Source organism: Diabrotica virgifera, chromosome 5 (assembly GCF_917563875.1).
Source record: "Diabrotica virgifera virgifera chromosome 5, PGI_DIABVI_V3a".
Lineage (NCBI taxonomy): Eukaryota > Metazoa > Arthropoda > Insecta > Coleoptera > Chrysomelidae > Diabrotica > Diabrotica virgifera.
The window spans coordinates 2,514,584-2,531,385 of NC_065447.1; the positions used below are offsets into that span (position 1 = coordinate 2,514,584).

The 16,802-nt window shown below is 31.7% G+C and overlaps 1 protein-coding gene across 1 annotated transcript in view; it reads right to left on the bottom strand.

The window, feature by feature from the left end:
• The window catches only part of LOC114333943 (E3 ubiquitin-protein ligase HERC2), a 127,675-nt gene that overhangs the window by 57,740 nt on the left and 53,133 nt on the right, over positions 1-16,802 (bottom strand). Inside the window, exons 21-25 of the mRNA XM_050652219.1 lie at positions 15,704-16,348; positions 15,507-15,643; positions 7,939-8,571; positions 4,607-4,796; positions 3,667-4,418 (exon numbers count right to left, since the gene is read on the bottom strand). Coding sequence (XP_050508176.1) covers positions 3,667-4,418; positions 4,607-4,796; positions 7,939-8,571; positions 15,507-15,643; positions 15,704-16,348 — 2,357 coding nt within the window. The remainder of the gene's footprint in view (positions 1-3,666; positions 4,419-4,606; positions 4,797-7,938; positions 8,572-15,506; positions 15,644-15,703; positions 16,349-16,802) is intronic.

Below are 16,802 nucleotides of genomic sequence, written 5' to 3' on the forward strand. Positions count from 1 at the left end.
TACCAAAATGTACCTTATAAAAACAAAACAAAAATTGTGTATTCGTAAAGTTTATAGACCCGGCTAAAGCTATGCACCCGTAGTTCATGAAAAATACGTTCTTATTCGTCAAATTCCAAATCGAATATTTCAAGGTGAAATAACAAAAAAATTAAGCACTTTTCGGGAAAACCCATTAAAAATTTTTTAAAGTGTTTAAAAAAGATTTATTTTTATTTTTTAAAAAAATTTCTAGCATCTGAACTAAGCGAGTTACGCTCAAAATAAAGCTGACCCCCTATTAAGCACCCCAGATTGTTACCGTTTTCCAAATAATTTACTTATGTATTTTTTATATGATCTGTAAGTTTCACCGGTTTAAAGCGTTTATTTTTGAAAGGGTTATAGTTGAAAGGGAATGAATGAGTCACTAATCACGAGTGCGTGCAAATTTTGAACAGCCATATCTTATCCAACTTTTGTCTTACAGAAAAACAAAATGACACTAGCATATTTATAAAAGCAAATCCTATATTTTTACTCTATGAGATTTTTCGTATCACTAATACTTTTTAGGTTATTTTGAAAAAAAAAATAGCATTTTTCCAAAATTTCAGAAAAATTATTTTTATTATAAAACCAAATTAAAAAAAAAATAAGCACTTTGAACCGGTCAAACTTCCAGATCGTATAAACAATACACATAATTTTGGAAAAATGCTATTGTGTAACACATACCACATACCATACATATAAAGTAAATGGTAAAGCGGTAACGATTAATTTTATTTATGGTGCTAAATAGGGGCAGATTTTCACGATTTTCTTTACCAAAAAAATGGACCAATTTTATTTTGAGCGTAACTCGCTTAGTTTTGATGCTAGAAAGTTATATAGAAAATAAAAATAAAACACTTTTTTAAAACACTTCAAAAATTTTGAATAAGTTTATCCCGAAATATGCTTCATTTTATGGTTATTGTACGTTGAAACATTCGATTTGGAATTTGACGAATAAGAACGTATTTTTCATGAGCTACAAATTTGCTCTTCTAAGTTATAGACTTCATGATACACAATTTTTTTCGTTTTTTTATAAGCTACATTTTTGCTAGGAGTATTTTTGTCGATAAAATACTTACTTTTTAAGTTATTTGCGAAAAACCTTCTGAAAACGAGTATTTTTTTGTTAAAAAATACATATTTTTACTCACAAATAACTCGAAAAGTATTAACTTAGTTAAAAAAGTCTATAGAACAAAAGTTATGGGCCATTCCACGAACATACGCCTGTTTTGGATTACTTCGACAACGAATATTTTACTGTGCAAAATAAGAAGGACGAAAGTAAATTGCAAATTACATAGTTGTTTATTGGAATAATTATTAGCGCCATTTACTTTCGTACTTCTTATGTTGCACAGTAAAATATTCATTGTCGAAGTAATCCAAAACAGGCGTATGTTCGTGGAATGGCCCATACTTAGGATTAGTCAATTTATCCATTTCAGGACGTATCTTGAACGTGTGTTTTTTCACTCCCGAAAAGAGGTTGCTGTCACCCCCCAAGTAAAAGCAACTAACGGCACAAGTTTAACTTTGAAGTGGAGGGTAAGTAGAACCTAAATCCAAATTTCCATGCAATTCGGAGTTGTCCCTGAAAATTAAGTTCCGAAACGGTCATTTACTGGGCTAATAAATAACACCTTGAGTTTACTTCCCGTTACATTTGGTGTCAGAAGTGGATCCTAATAATACGTTAATATAAGTTATGAGGAAATATAATATAAATTAATATAAGTTATTGAAAGCTTTGAAAAATGTGTTAGGGTTGATGAAAAGCACTCCAAATGAAGCTTCACTGGTTCTAGCCTCTGAAAACCCACTCTCATTACGTAGAGAATATTTGGCAAGCAAATATTTCCTAATCCAACATTATTGCTGCACGTATAATGCAAAAATAATTAGTCAATTAAATACAGCTGATTTAACATCTACACACTTTGCAAAAAAGAATTCTCCACTACTAGTGACAGCATTTTTAACTTGCCATGAACTTCATTTTACAAACTCTCCTTGCTACCTTATTTGGGAATCATTGGATATACCATACTTAACAAGCGTTCTATCTACAAATATTATTATTCCTAAATACCAAACTGAATTTTGTCATAATACTCATAAGGAAATCTTAAGTAATTATTCAGATTAGACTACGATCTATACAGATGGGTCAAAATCAGTAAACTGTACAACAAGTGCTTACTTTGTACCAAAAATAAATTTAAAAAAAGCATTTACTCTAAATAATCAATCCAGCATCTTTTCCGCCGAAGCATGTGCTATGTATATAAAGCTCTTGAATGGTGTTGTGAGAACCAATGGAACAAAATTGTCGTGTGCAGTGATTCACTATCAGTATTAAATGCATTACAAAACTTTAAACTCACAATTAACAGCAATATATTTATATTAAAATTATTGCAACAATTACTAAAATTATCAGCTTCAACATATAGTGTTAAATTTGTGTGGGTTAAGGGACATTCAGACATACTGGGTAATAGTATTGCGGATTCAATAGCTAAAAATCCACTAAAGCACCCTCATATATTGATTGAAGAACTTAACACATGTGATCTTTTTGCATATGTTAAACAGCATATTAAATGTAAATGGGATAGACGTTGAATTCAGTTCGGTGAAAGTACAAGCACTAATTTGTTTAAATTACAACCAACAGTAGCTGTTAACCAATTTTACAAAATTGTTGCACTAAGTAGAAATACAGTGTCGACCATCCTAAGATTAATGTTGTTCTGAAGCTATTTTCTTGTGGCATTTTTATAATCAAGTATATTCAAATAAAGTTAATAAAATCATTTTTAGGTAAAATTGTGGCTTATCTCCCATTTGAATATACTTGATCCTAAGATTAAAAGTAGATCATTGATGTTTTCCGAAGCATCTACATAAAATCGGAGTTCTCCCAACAGGCAGATGTGACTGTGGAACTAGCATAGCTAATCTAAATCACATATTTTTTAACTGTCCCTTACATCTCGATACAAGTATGTGGCTGCTACAAGAATTGCTGAAAGCAGGTTTAAGTACTCCCCTAGACTTAAATGTACTACTAAGTGAAAAAGATTTTTAAACTAATTATGATATTTTTGTAAAAAATTAAATTAAAGATGTGAATGTAAAACTAATCTTTTGAATGGATAGGTATTTCCTTTGTATTATGTATGAATGAGGTATTTCCTGTAATTAATTATATTATTTTGTAACCAATGTATGAAAAAAAAATGTAAAAAAAAGATTAAAAAAATAATAAAAAGATTAAAAAAAATTAAAAAAAATATTTAAAAAAATTATAAAAAAATATATATTAAAAGAAATAAAAAAAATCACTAAGAGGTTCTAAATCTCCGAGAGGTTGAATCGGATTTAGTTCCTATCGTAGTGAAGAAAAAAAATAGCATACATAGTTGTATTTATTAACATAGTAAGTAGACATTGTTATTTGTAAGCTTTATTTTTTATTTTTCTTTATTTTTAAGTGTATACTGGACAATTTTGTATGAAGGAATAATAATTTTATATGTAATTACGTGGCTAAAGGTTCTAAACCAAGGCCAGAATAAAAAAAAAAGTTATGAGGACTTCATACACTGTACGACTTACCTCTGCCAACGCACCAATCCTAGGCCGAATATCCCAAGCTCCGATCACGTTCAGACAAGCCACTACCATATAGTGCTGTTGATCATTTGATGGAACTTCCGATAGCATGGACGTCAAACAGGCGTCACTTAAAAAATACGCAGCCAAATTCAACTTTTGGACCAACATCGCATTGAGGATCTGATTCCAGCCCAAAACGCCGTGCAACATCCTCAGTAGGTTAATAATTTCCTGTCCTATGGTACCACTATGGGACTGCGTTAGAAGCACGGACGATTTTGTTATGGAGACAGGTTTGTTGCAGCTGTCATAGGAACATGTAAGGATTATTTTGCCTAGAATGTTAAGGAGTTTCTCGAGAAGTGGTGGTATTTCTGGATTGTCCATATCCCACGCTTTTAGTACTATCTGTAATAACCTAATAGTTAAGATTTGCTTCAACAGCGCGGATTCATTTCCTCCTGGACTACTAGGCGGTGAGAGGAACCCTAGTAGCATCCTAATCCACGGTTTAGTACTAAATGCCCTGCACAGCTGCGTAGTCTGGCAGATACTTCGCACCAAGGTTAGATCTGCCCATTCAGAGTAGGTGGAATTCAACGAAGAACAGAATAAACTGCTCAAACCATGTACAGTGTTAGGATGAAGATTGTTGCTTGACAAACCGGTACTTATTGCTATATTTCTCAGGAAGTTTATGCTGGCATCTCGTAACAAACGGATCAATTGGTTATCTTTCACTAGCTGAGTTCCTGAAAGGTAAAATTGATGTTAACTGTAGTAGAATTCATATTGATATCTTGGGAATGACAGAGATGAGATGATCATATTCTGGAGAAGCACAAGTATAAAATCACAAGCTATACTACTCGGGAACAAATGATATAACTTATGAATATGAAGTAATCATTAATTAAGTAACATTAAGAATTATACATACCATTATCACTTGGTTCTTCGGTTTCTGACTCAGACGTAACAGGTGACGGAGGAGAAGCCAAAGTCAAGTCGTATTTTCCTTCGATTCCCATTCTGTAGCTGTTGGTCGTACCGTTGTTCCATTCTACTCGGACCCACCCGTCGTCCCCAAGCTCTCCTATTACTCGACCCTCCCCTGGGGGATTCCCGTCCTAATTAAAGAAAATATATTATTGTTTTGTATTGAAATATAACAATAGCTTCCACAAACAAACTTCCACAGTTCAATTCAAAGGTTTAGTTCCTATAAAACCTCTAATGCTAATGGGACTAAGATTCTGGTTACGCAGTGCCGGATTAACCAATAGGCAAAGTAATTGTCTAGGGGCCTCGGCCCCAAAGGGGGGCCTCGCACTGCTCAATATAAAAAAATAATAATTAGATTTAAATAAAAATTATAAATCATATTATGTTGAAAATTCAAAAATCGAGCAATACCATAAAAGTGATTGTGGACGTATAAAACTACACTACAATGCATATGTTTGTTCACATAGAAACAGTACCTACTGCCTATCAGACTACACGGTTTCTTAGAAAAGTAGTAAGAGCAAGAGCGACAAATGAGTAAGCGCCCCCTCGCTACCCTCTCCTTCATTACACATGCCTTTCGCTGCATGTCAATGTCAGACAAATACAATGGTCTCCAGGCTCATTTATCTAAGATTAACAAACTTGCAATTTATATTGTTTGTGCCACACACTCATTTTAGTTAGAGAAAGTGATTGGATTATACAAGAACATTCAAAAACTGGATGAAATAGCCATCTCTATGTTAATGATGACAATGTCATTGTCGACTAATGTTTACATCTCCATACCAATGAGAATTATACTACACGTAATTTGCCGTGTAAGAAAGAAAAACTTGGGATACTCTCTTAAGTATAAGTATGGCAGGTCTCTTAAACAAATATCCGATTTAACAGAGTATACAGCGCCATCTACTTCGGACGGCAGGAAGTAAAAATTGTGTATGTCTTAACTGTATACTGCCGTGCTAAGCCCAAAGGCGGTAACTGATTTTTTATCGAAAATGAGATTGTTGTATTTCTACGTAGATTATAGGTATTTAGAATATTTTTACCAAGTCCTTAGAGTTGTAGAACTATTATAATGGGTATCTAGAATATATTTACAAAGTCTTTGGAGTTGTAGAAGCATTATAATATAATACAAAGATGTCATACCCTACCCTAGAAATACAAAAATGTCATTTTCGATAAAAAATCAGTTACCGCCTTTGGGCTTAGCACGGCAGTATAGCAACCGCTAAAATATTGAAAAATTACAAAATATTGCTCCACAGTATATAAACTGGAGTGGATTATCATTGAACACTTAAGGCAGATAGAGAAAAATGTGTTCTTCACGGTTCTATGGCAAGAAATTCAGGTTTTTGTCTCTACCTTACGAGGGCAACGTCTGCCTGCACCGATATTAATTAGAATACATATGAAACGTTTACTACTTCTTTGTATACTCCTTTTACTGCATTGTCTTTTTCTTCTTATACTTGTAGATCTGTGGATCTGTTAATTCCGACTTTGAAGTATTTCTTGAGAGCTATTTCTCCATCTTCTTGGTGGTCTCCCCGGTGGACGCTTACCAGCTGGTTTTCCTTCTAGCGCAATTCTTAGTAGTCTGCGCTCCTCCATTCTTTCTACATGACTGAACCATTCTCTTCGTCTTTGCCTACCCCATTTTACTACATATTGCACGCCGCATTGTTCCGTGATTATGATGTTTCGTATTCTATCCATTCTCGTCTTCCCTGCTATTGCTCTTAGTGTCTTCATTTCGGCTTCTCTTGATTCAATATCATAGGTCATAATAGGTCTGATGCAAGTTTTATAAATTCTAACTTTGCTGTCCACTCTCATATTTATGGAGTATTCCAGACCACATCTCTCAAACATCCGGACATGACTGCAGTCTTGTTTATTTGTCCTCTTAGGTCTCTGGCTGGGTCATGATGACTTGATAAATCTTTACCTAGATATTTGAACTGGTTTAGCTGTTCTATGGGTTTTCCCTCTATCACGAGCTTGCATCTAATTGGATCTTTTGCAATGGTAATGCATTTTGTTTTATGCGTGGATATGTTCATATTGAGTCGTCGACAAAGAATCGATAAACTATCTATCTATACAGGGTGTAACATACTACAGGTCATAAATTTAATCACATATTCTGGGACCAAAAATAATTCGATTGAACTTAACTTACCTTAGTACAAATGTGCACATAAAAAAAGTTACAGCCCTTTGAAGTTACAAAATGAAAATCGATTTTTTCGAATGTATCGAAAACTATTGAAGATTTTTTATTAAAAATGGACACATGGCATTCTTATGGCAATAGCATCTTAAGAAAAAATTATAGTGAAATTTGGACACCCCATAAAAATTTTATGGGGGTTTTGTTCCTTTAACCCCCCCCCCCAAACTTTTATGTACGTTCCAATTAAATTATTATTGTAGTAGCATTAGTTAAAAACAATGTTTTTAAAACTTTTTTGCCTACTTACTTTTTTAGTACTTTTTCGAAAAATCAGTTTTTATCGAGATATTTCGAATATTTGTCAAATCCACCGAGACTTGGTAATAATATGAACATTTATTTATGATTTACCTTTTTAGGGCTATTTTGAACCATATTAAAAAAGAAGTCACAGAGGCAAAAAAGTTTTAAAAACACTGTGTTTAACTAATGGTACCGCAGTAATATTTTAATTGGAACGTACACAAACATTTGGGGGGTTTAAAAGAACAAAACCCCCATAAAATTTTTATGTAAACATATTGAAAAATAAGCCTCAACTCGATAAAAACTGCCTTATCGAAAAAATACTAAGAGGCAAAAAAGTTTTAATAATATTGAATTTAACTAATGGTACCACAATAATAATTTAATTAGGACGTACACAAAAGTTTGGGAACAAAATCTCCATAAAATTTTTATGGGTGCACAAATTTCACTATAATTTTTCTTTAAGACGTTCCTGCCATAAGAATGCCACATGTCCATTTTCAATAAAAAATCTCCAATAGTTTTCGATATATTTATGTATTCGAAAAAATCGATTTTCATTTTGTAACTTCAAAGGGCTGTAACTTTTTCTATGTGCATATTTGTATTAAGGTAAGTTAGGTTCATTCGAACTATTTTTGGTCCCAGAATATGTGATTTCATTTATGACCTGTATTTTTATTACACCCTGTATATTTACTACGTTGTATTCAAACAAAATGTTTTATAAAATGTCAAGAAACCTACATGAAATCACTTACCTGATCTCCCCACTTCCAATCAGCTCCTCTAACCACTCTCGTTCCCAATTTCATCAAATTTGCCAATTCCGGACCGGACAAACAACTCGTCTTCGGCTTATTACTCTCGATCATATCGGCATACAGTACATAAAACTCTGACACCTTCCTCACTATACTCTGATCGCACCCAGTTTGCTTCAACAACCCCAAAACTGAGCTTATAACACCGCTGTTAACGATAGGACTTAGTTCCAGAGCGTTGTACCTGTTCGACGATAAAATTCCTAGTATAGCCAGAAGCATTCTGGCCCTGGGAATGTCTCTTAACAACGTGTAAGTGCCTAGATTCAAATTCACTTTGGCGCTAGTTCCTTTTCCTTTACTGGTTCTGGATGGTATGTCTCTTAAGATGTAGGCTCTTAACGTTTCGATACACCACTCTGTAACAGCTAGTTGTGAGAGCAAAATTTCTGTCTTCAAGAAAGGTGTCACCAAGTCTATGTTATCTAAGCAGTGGTGAGTGTTTTCTTTCTTGTTGGTGGATAGATAACCGTTCATGACAGCGTATTTCACGGAAGTTAATAGATTTGTTTCATTCAGAAGGTTTGATACCATTTGGAGACCTTCTTTCCTCGTTTTACATCTTTTTACCTGAAAAAAAATGATGATAGAGACTTCTGCGGTTAATAAAATACTAATGATTTAAGATCTATTGGAGTTAGAGCATGGAGAAGAGTTGCCAGAGACAGAGGTGAATGCAGAATTGTTCTGAAAAGGGTTTTAGCTCAAACGAGCTACAATGCCACTGATAAATGTTTCTTCAAACTTTCTACTCCTTCTACGAGGTCATCTACACGTGATGTGATGTAACTATGTAAACAAATCAAAGATGCAGCTTGAATTTTTGACAAAATGTGACGTTTTGACATAACGGTGATGTTTTTACCTAATAATACCATTTTACCGAATTGTTTTGATAACATACAGGACGTTTTGTGGTGAGACGTGACATTTTACGTTGACTTTTTTACATAACACATAACGTTTTGAGATAATACCTCAAGTTTTGTCAAAAACGAGACTTTTTATAACAAAACGTGAAATTTGACGTGAGGTGTGACATTTTACGTAACTTTTGGACATAACACATGACTTTTGTCATAAAACGCGACTTTTTGACAGAAAATGAGACTTTGACGTGAGATGTGCCATTAAAATGTATCGTTTTGACAAAATACGTGTCGTTTTCATAAAATACTTCGAATTATACAATTTCTTTGATGAACCAGGCGTTGTAAAGTAGATTAAAACACAGATAGGTTGGTCCTAATACAAATGCCAGATCACATGATGGCTAAAAAGCTAATGACTGCCTTTTATCTCAGGAAATGAATAAATTTAATAAAAATACTTATAACTGTCTTAATACAAGGTGTCCAGAAACTCTACCGACAAACGAAAACAGGAGATTCCTCAGATAATTTTAAGACAATTTAACCCAATTCACCTAGTCCGAAAATGCTTCCTAAGGGAGCTAGAGCTCTTTGAAGATGGCATAATGTAATTAGTTTTTCTTAAATACCTCCAGAACGATTCTATTTAGAAAAACGAAAATTGGTATACATATTTACTTTCCAGAAATGAATCGATTCCATCCATTGCGAATTTCTAATACAGGTCATAGGTGTCCGTTTTGGGTAGGGCAACGGTTATTTTATCGCCTAACTTTTTTGTCTTTAATTTTTAAGCATTTTTGACTCTGAATTATTAAATTGTGAGTTATTCTAGTACTAAAAGGTACTCTTAGTTTAAGTCGATAGGATACACAGTTTTCTAGAAAAATCGATTTTAAAATTTTTCGTTCCTTGAATTAAAAAAAAAAAGATAAAAAAACTATTTAGAAAGATGAAAACTGGTACATTTATGTATATTCCAGAGATTAATCGATTTCATTAATGGCGACTTTCTAGTAGAGAGAAGACATTGTCTTTAATTTTTAAGTATTTTTGACACTAGATTATTCAATTATGAGATATTCGAGTACTAAAAGTTACTCTTGCTTTAAGTTGGTAAAATACATCGTTTTTTTTATTTTTTTTTAATTTTTTTTTTCAAATTTCCAAAACTAAAAACTTTCAAATCGATTTTTCTAGAAAACGGTGTATCCTACCGACTTAAAGTAAGAGTACCTTTTAGTACTAGAATACCTCACAATTTAATAATCCAGTATCAAAAATGCTTAGAAGTTGAAGACAAAAAAGTTATGCGATAAAATAACCGTTGTCCTACCCAAAACGGACGCCTATGACCGGTACTAGAAATTCGCAATGGATGGAATCGATTCATTTCAGGAAAGTAAATATGTATACAAATTTTCGTTTTTCTAAATAGAAGCGTTCTGGAGGTATTTAAGAAAAACTAATTACATGGCGCCATCTTCAAAGAGCTCTAGCTCCCTTAGGAAGCATTTTCGGACTAGGTGAATTGGGTTAAATTGTCTTAAAATTATGTGAGGAATCTCCTGTCTTCGTTTGTCGGTAGAGTTTCTGGACACCCTGTATATGTATTATCATTGTTTAAAAAATAATAGTTGGTCAACGCAATGAATAAATTTGTTTGATTCTAATTGAGACAGTCATCAGATGTCATCACCATTTCTGTCAGGGTTGCAATGTCACGCGTAACTAAATCCAAAATGCATAGACACCAAGTTTGATACGACTCTATTCATAACACACTAACTCGCATATATATATATATATATATATATATATATATATATATATATATATATATATATATATATAAAAAGAATAATTTTGGGGAATGCAGTCAATGTGTTTTGGGCTGATTAGAAGTGAAACACTTTGAACTTTTGTCGAGCTTTCGGACAATTTATTTCCTTTATCAAGACAATCTAAAAATACAAATGTTTAAATTTAGATGAAAACTAGAAAAATAAAAACTTACTGCTCGTGGTTTACAAAATAACTAACATAATTATAAAAAACATAAAAATTCTTTCTAAAAAATATAAATTGTAAACGTAAATTAATTTTGAAATATGTCAAAAAGACATTAATCAAATGTAGTTAGACTACTTTAATAACTCGATAGATTGGGAAAGAAGTTAGTTAAAAGTGTATAAAATAATGATATAAAGATGTAAGTAAATTTGAAGTTATAATTATTAGTAAAAAAAAAACTGATAGTAATGTAAAACAAGTTTTACATTAAGTAATTATTATTTTTAGTTTTTATTTTTCTAGTTTTCATCTAAATTTAAACATTTGTATTTTTAGATTGTCTTGATAAAGGAAATAAATTGTCCGAAAGCTCGACAAAAGTTCAAAGTGTTTCACTTCTAATCAGCCCAAAACACATTGACTGCATTCCCCAAAATTATTCTTTTTGTATTATTAACAGTCACTACATATTAATAATCATATATATATATATATATATATATATATATATATATATATATATATATATATATATATATATATAAGAAGGGGTTGAAGTTATTGGGTATGCAGCTGATTGAAAGCCAAGTGATACTCTGTTCAACAAATCATTATATTTCGACAATTTTCATTGTCATCATCAGATGAGAGCTACAAATATTTAAACATGGTACATTTTTTTTTTATTTTTTATAATACAATTTCTTTGTTAATTATGTCTTACTTGATTGAGGTTAGTGGCAATGATCTTCAACATCAAGTACTTTGCAGTATGAGACCGTGTGGGTTACAGCTTTAGTTGGTACTATATCCATTGAATTATTATAAATATTGTATAATTTACTATCACAATAATAAAAGGACGAACACAATACACTTTAAAATCAAAACAAAAACGTTTGTTAATCGACTGTCATTAAGGTTAAGTACCAGAATATCAAATATCGAATGTTGCTATTTTATGTGAGAAAATAATTAGTTCCATGTCACTAATGTCACAGAGGCTTATTTAATTGAAGTTTACTATACCGGTTGTCTCTTAGTTTTGAAATTTATTATTATATTTTATGTTATGTTAGTTATTTATTTAGGATGTGTGTTAATTTATGTTGTTTTTCCAGATTTAGTAAATAAGCGTAAATCTCACTCAGATGCTCGACATCTGATTTCTTATTTATCAAGTAATCAGTTTGGGTGATAAATGCCATCTCAAGGAAGAGTCTTTTGTTGAGGTTATTTTCCATTGCAAGGATCTTTGTTTCATTATAGTTGATTATATGTTGTTCGTCATGTACGTGTTTTGCAAGGGAGCATCTATCAGGGTATAGTCTACTGTCACTTTTATGTGACGCAATGCGGCCTTTAAGATGTCTATTTGTCTGTCCAATGTATTGTTTGTTGCAACTTGCACAAGGAATACAATAGACGATATTCGATAACTGGTCTGTAGGTGTTTTGTCTTTGATCTTAGTGAAAATGGAACCGATTGTTAGAACTGTGTAATTGGCTATTTTTATATTCTCGTCAACTGATTTAAAAATTCGTGTAAGTTACACGAATTTTTAAATCAGTTGACGAGAATATAAAAATAGCCAATTACACAGTTCTAACAATCGGTTCCATTTTCACTAAGATCAAAGACAAAACACCTACAGACCAGTTATCGAATATCGTCTATTGTATTCCTTGTGCAAGTTGCAACAAACAATACATTGGACAGACAAATAGACATCTTAAAGGCCGCATTGCGTCACATAAAAGTGACAGTAGACTATACCCTGATAGATGCTCCCTTGCAAAACACGTACATGACGAACAACATATAATCAACTATAATGAAACAAAGATCCTTGCAATGGAAAATAACCTCAACAAAAGACTCTTCCTTGAGATGGCATTTATCACCCAAACTGATTACTTGATAAATAAGAAATCAGATGTCGAGCATCTGAGTGAGATTTACGCTTATTTACTAAATCTGGAAAAACAACATAAATTAACACACATCCTAAATAAATAACTAACATAACATAAAATATAATAATAAATTTCAAAACTAAGAGACAACCGGTATAGTAAACTTCAATTAAATAAGCCTCTGTGACATTAGTGACATGGAACTAATTATTTTCTCACATAAAATAGCAACATTCGATATTTGATATTCTGGTACTTAACCTTAATGACAGTCGATTAACAAACGTTTTTGTTTTGATTTTAAAGTGTATTGTGTTCGTCCTTTTATTATTGTGATAGTAAATTATACAATATTTATAATAATTCAATGGATATAGTACCAACTAAAGCTGTAACCCACACGGTCTCATACTGCAAAGTACTTGATGTTGAAGATCATTGCCACTAACCTCAATCAAGTAAGACATAATTAACAAAGAAATTGTATTATAAAAAAAAATGTACCATGTTTAAATATTTGTAGCTCTCATCTGATGATGACAATGAAAATTGTCGAAATATAATGATTTGTTGAACAGAGTATCACTTGGCTTTCAATCAGCTGCATACCCAATAACTTCAACCCCTTCTTGCCTACCAGATCAGCTGTTACCTTAGAGGATATATATATATATATATATATATATATATATATATATATATATATATATATATATATATATATATATATATATATTAAGAAAAATAAATATATGGAAGAATATATTTAGAAATTAAATTAATGATTTCATGCTACTATACATTATAGATATAATAGGATGCCATCATTAATTCAATTTTTCAATATATAGTTCAGAGAAATAAGGAAAAAAATATCCTGTTGGTGACAATCCCTCCAGGCCAAAATCAAATTTTTGAGTAGTATGGACATCTATAATAATAACCTATATGTTTCCTGCAGCCGATTTTGATGATATACATAGTTATAAGCAAATGAAGATAAAAAAACGGTAAATTTTCGTTTTTTCGTCTATTACCAAAAAGTTAAGCATTTTAAACAAATTTGAGAGTAAGAAACTCATAAATCGTATAAAAAACTTCAATATGGCGTTCGCTGAATATGTCTATCCTTATTGGTTTCTTAGAAAATTGCAAAATAAATAATAAATTTTGAGTTTTTATAAATATTCATAACTTATACAAAAATTAACTTACAACCTTCTTATTACACAAAATGCTGAGAATTCTGGTGCTTAAATCATACCCTAAATTTGAAAGCAATTGGTCAAATAGTTTAAAAGTTATTTAATTTGTTTATCCCAAATTAATTTTTTTTGCAACACTATAAGTCAGAAAATGATGAAGTTACAGTAATACTTTGGATAGTTTATGAAAGAAGATTTACACTATTAATTTAATTAAAAAAAAATGCAAAAAATAATTCTAAATATTGCAAAATTATTTTGAAAGAATATGTAAATTAAAAAAAGGGGGGACTAACTTCGTCCCTAATAATTGTCCTAGGACAATTGTTTTTCTTTCTAAATGTGTATAAAAATTCAGTCTTTCTAAATATGAAAAAATAATTTTTCTACGGGTAACGGTTAAAAAGTTATTCTAATTGTTTATAAGTAAGCAAAAAATCGACATGTTTTTGCAAAATAATTTTACACCGTTTAAAATTACTTTTTGTCATTTTTTTAATTAGTTAATAAGTTAATAGTGTAAATGTTCTTCTTTCATAAACTGTCCGAAGTGTTACGGTAACCTCATAATTTTCTGACTTATAGTGTTGCAAAAAAAAAGAATTTGGGATAAACAAATTAAATAACTTTTAAACTATTTGACCAATTGCCTTGAAATTTAAAATATAATTTAAGCACAAGAAGTCTCAGCATCCCGTGTAATAAGGTTCTAACTTAATTTTTAAATAAGTTATGAACATTTATAAAATCTCAAAATTTATGACTTATTTTGCAATTTTCTAAGCAACAAAAAAGGATAGACATATTCAGCGAACGCCATATTGAAGTTTTTTTATGATTTATGAGTTTCTTATTCTCAAATTTGTTTAGAATGCTTTACTTTTTAGTAATAGACAAAAAAGGCGAAAATTTACCGTTTTTTAATCTTCATTTGTTTATAACTATGTATATCATCAAAATCTGCTGCAGGAAACATATTCGGGTGTGCAAGTACTTGGAGGGGATACGGGAAAGGATCGTGCGAGAATAGCGGAGAAATATTGCAACTTTCTTAAATAATTCATATTGCCAATTGAAATAGTCAAATTGACGTATATTCCATACCTACTGTCATTGAAGAAGAAAAATTATATATTGCTCCACAATATTGATATAATATGCAATTATTACATAAAGGTAAATTAATTGTATGTTGCTTGCAGTACTGCATTTTAATAACTAATTTTATTTACTACATACAATTGTTTACGTTTTAATAACATAACCTGAATCTTATTTTTTCTTCTTATTATTTTTTTGGACTATGGCCTTGACAATTATCCAGTAACTAGGACTAATATAATTTGCCAATATAATTAAAGGTGCGACTAATGTTGCTGAGCGTAGAAACCAGGTGTCGCTTAGCCAAACTTGCACGGTCTCAATACGTTATTAACATAGATGTCCATACTACTCAAAAAATTTACCACAACGCAATTCTAAGTTATCAAAAGCTTACCTGATTATACATAACTTTTCGTAGTATTTCTATATCACATGAGGAATTTGTAACGAACTGGAGTATGGAATGGATCATGTCTAGATTCTCATTACTGACTTTCTTCATTTGTTTTTCGTGTAATTTAGTGACTATACCTGTTGACAAAAAGAAACAAAGACAAACTAAGATTATATTCTGTAAATATCTAATCTTACCTGTCAACATCAGCTGCGTTTCCAATTTCTTTTCCTTATCTTGAGGCGTCGGTTCCACTCGAGTTATGTTTTCGGTTTTTTCTACGGCCCATTTCTCTTCTAAGTCGTTCTTCATGTCGCCGCAATTTTTCGTCGGTTTCGAAGCATTCGTGTTGAAGGTTTCTGTTACAACAGCAGCCTTTTGAGTACTGTTTTTGATTTCGTTGTTAACGTCGTCTGTCTCGCTTTTGGATTCTGAGATTTTGCCGTCCGAACTGGCTTTTCGCATTTTGCTGATGTCTTCACTGGACTTGTGTCGTTCGATAGACTGTGATTGTATAGTAGCGTTCACTATATCCTCCGGTTTTTGGATTTCTGATGTATGTCTTCCACATTTCAGATCTTTAATAACTTTTTTTACCAAAGTTCTTACTCGAGGTTCCTTGTACAACACATTGACCTTTTTGAAGGCTTCCATTTCTAGACTGATTGCTGGCTTTACTTCGTATAGTAGGAAACGACACTTTTCGAGCAAGGGTATGCAGATCTCTTTGTAGCCTTTGTTCACTTCTTGTCTCGTTTTGATTAGGTTCCATTTGGTCTGGTGAACGCATTTGATCACTTCTGCTACTGATTTGGGAATTTTTACGCTACTTTGGACAGCATCTATAAAGTAATAATTTAAAAATCGTGTTACGGATGTATATAAACAAAAAATCAACATTGTTTTTAATTTACTCTGAATTTATTTCTTATCTGACATGTTTCTCTAAATATATAAACTCTAAACTCTAAAAGGAGCATGCCAAAATCTGAACACCCTTTGAATATTCAGCTCGAAGGACCAATTTAATAGGCAAAGATAGAAGTTGTTTTTTGAGAACCTCATAATGATGGAAAAATAACACAGATCTTTATTTTAACTAGCCATGATTAACAAGTATTATAAATACTCTAATTATAAGGCAATTGATGGAAAAATACAAGAATAAAGAAACAAATGCTCATATGGCATTCATTGATCTTGAGAAAGCATATACTAATAGAGTTCCTCGAGAGATTCTGTGGTGGGCACTCAATAAAAAAGGAGTCTCTGGTGAATATGTAAATATTGTGAGAG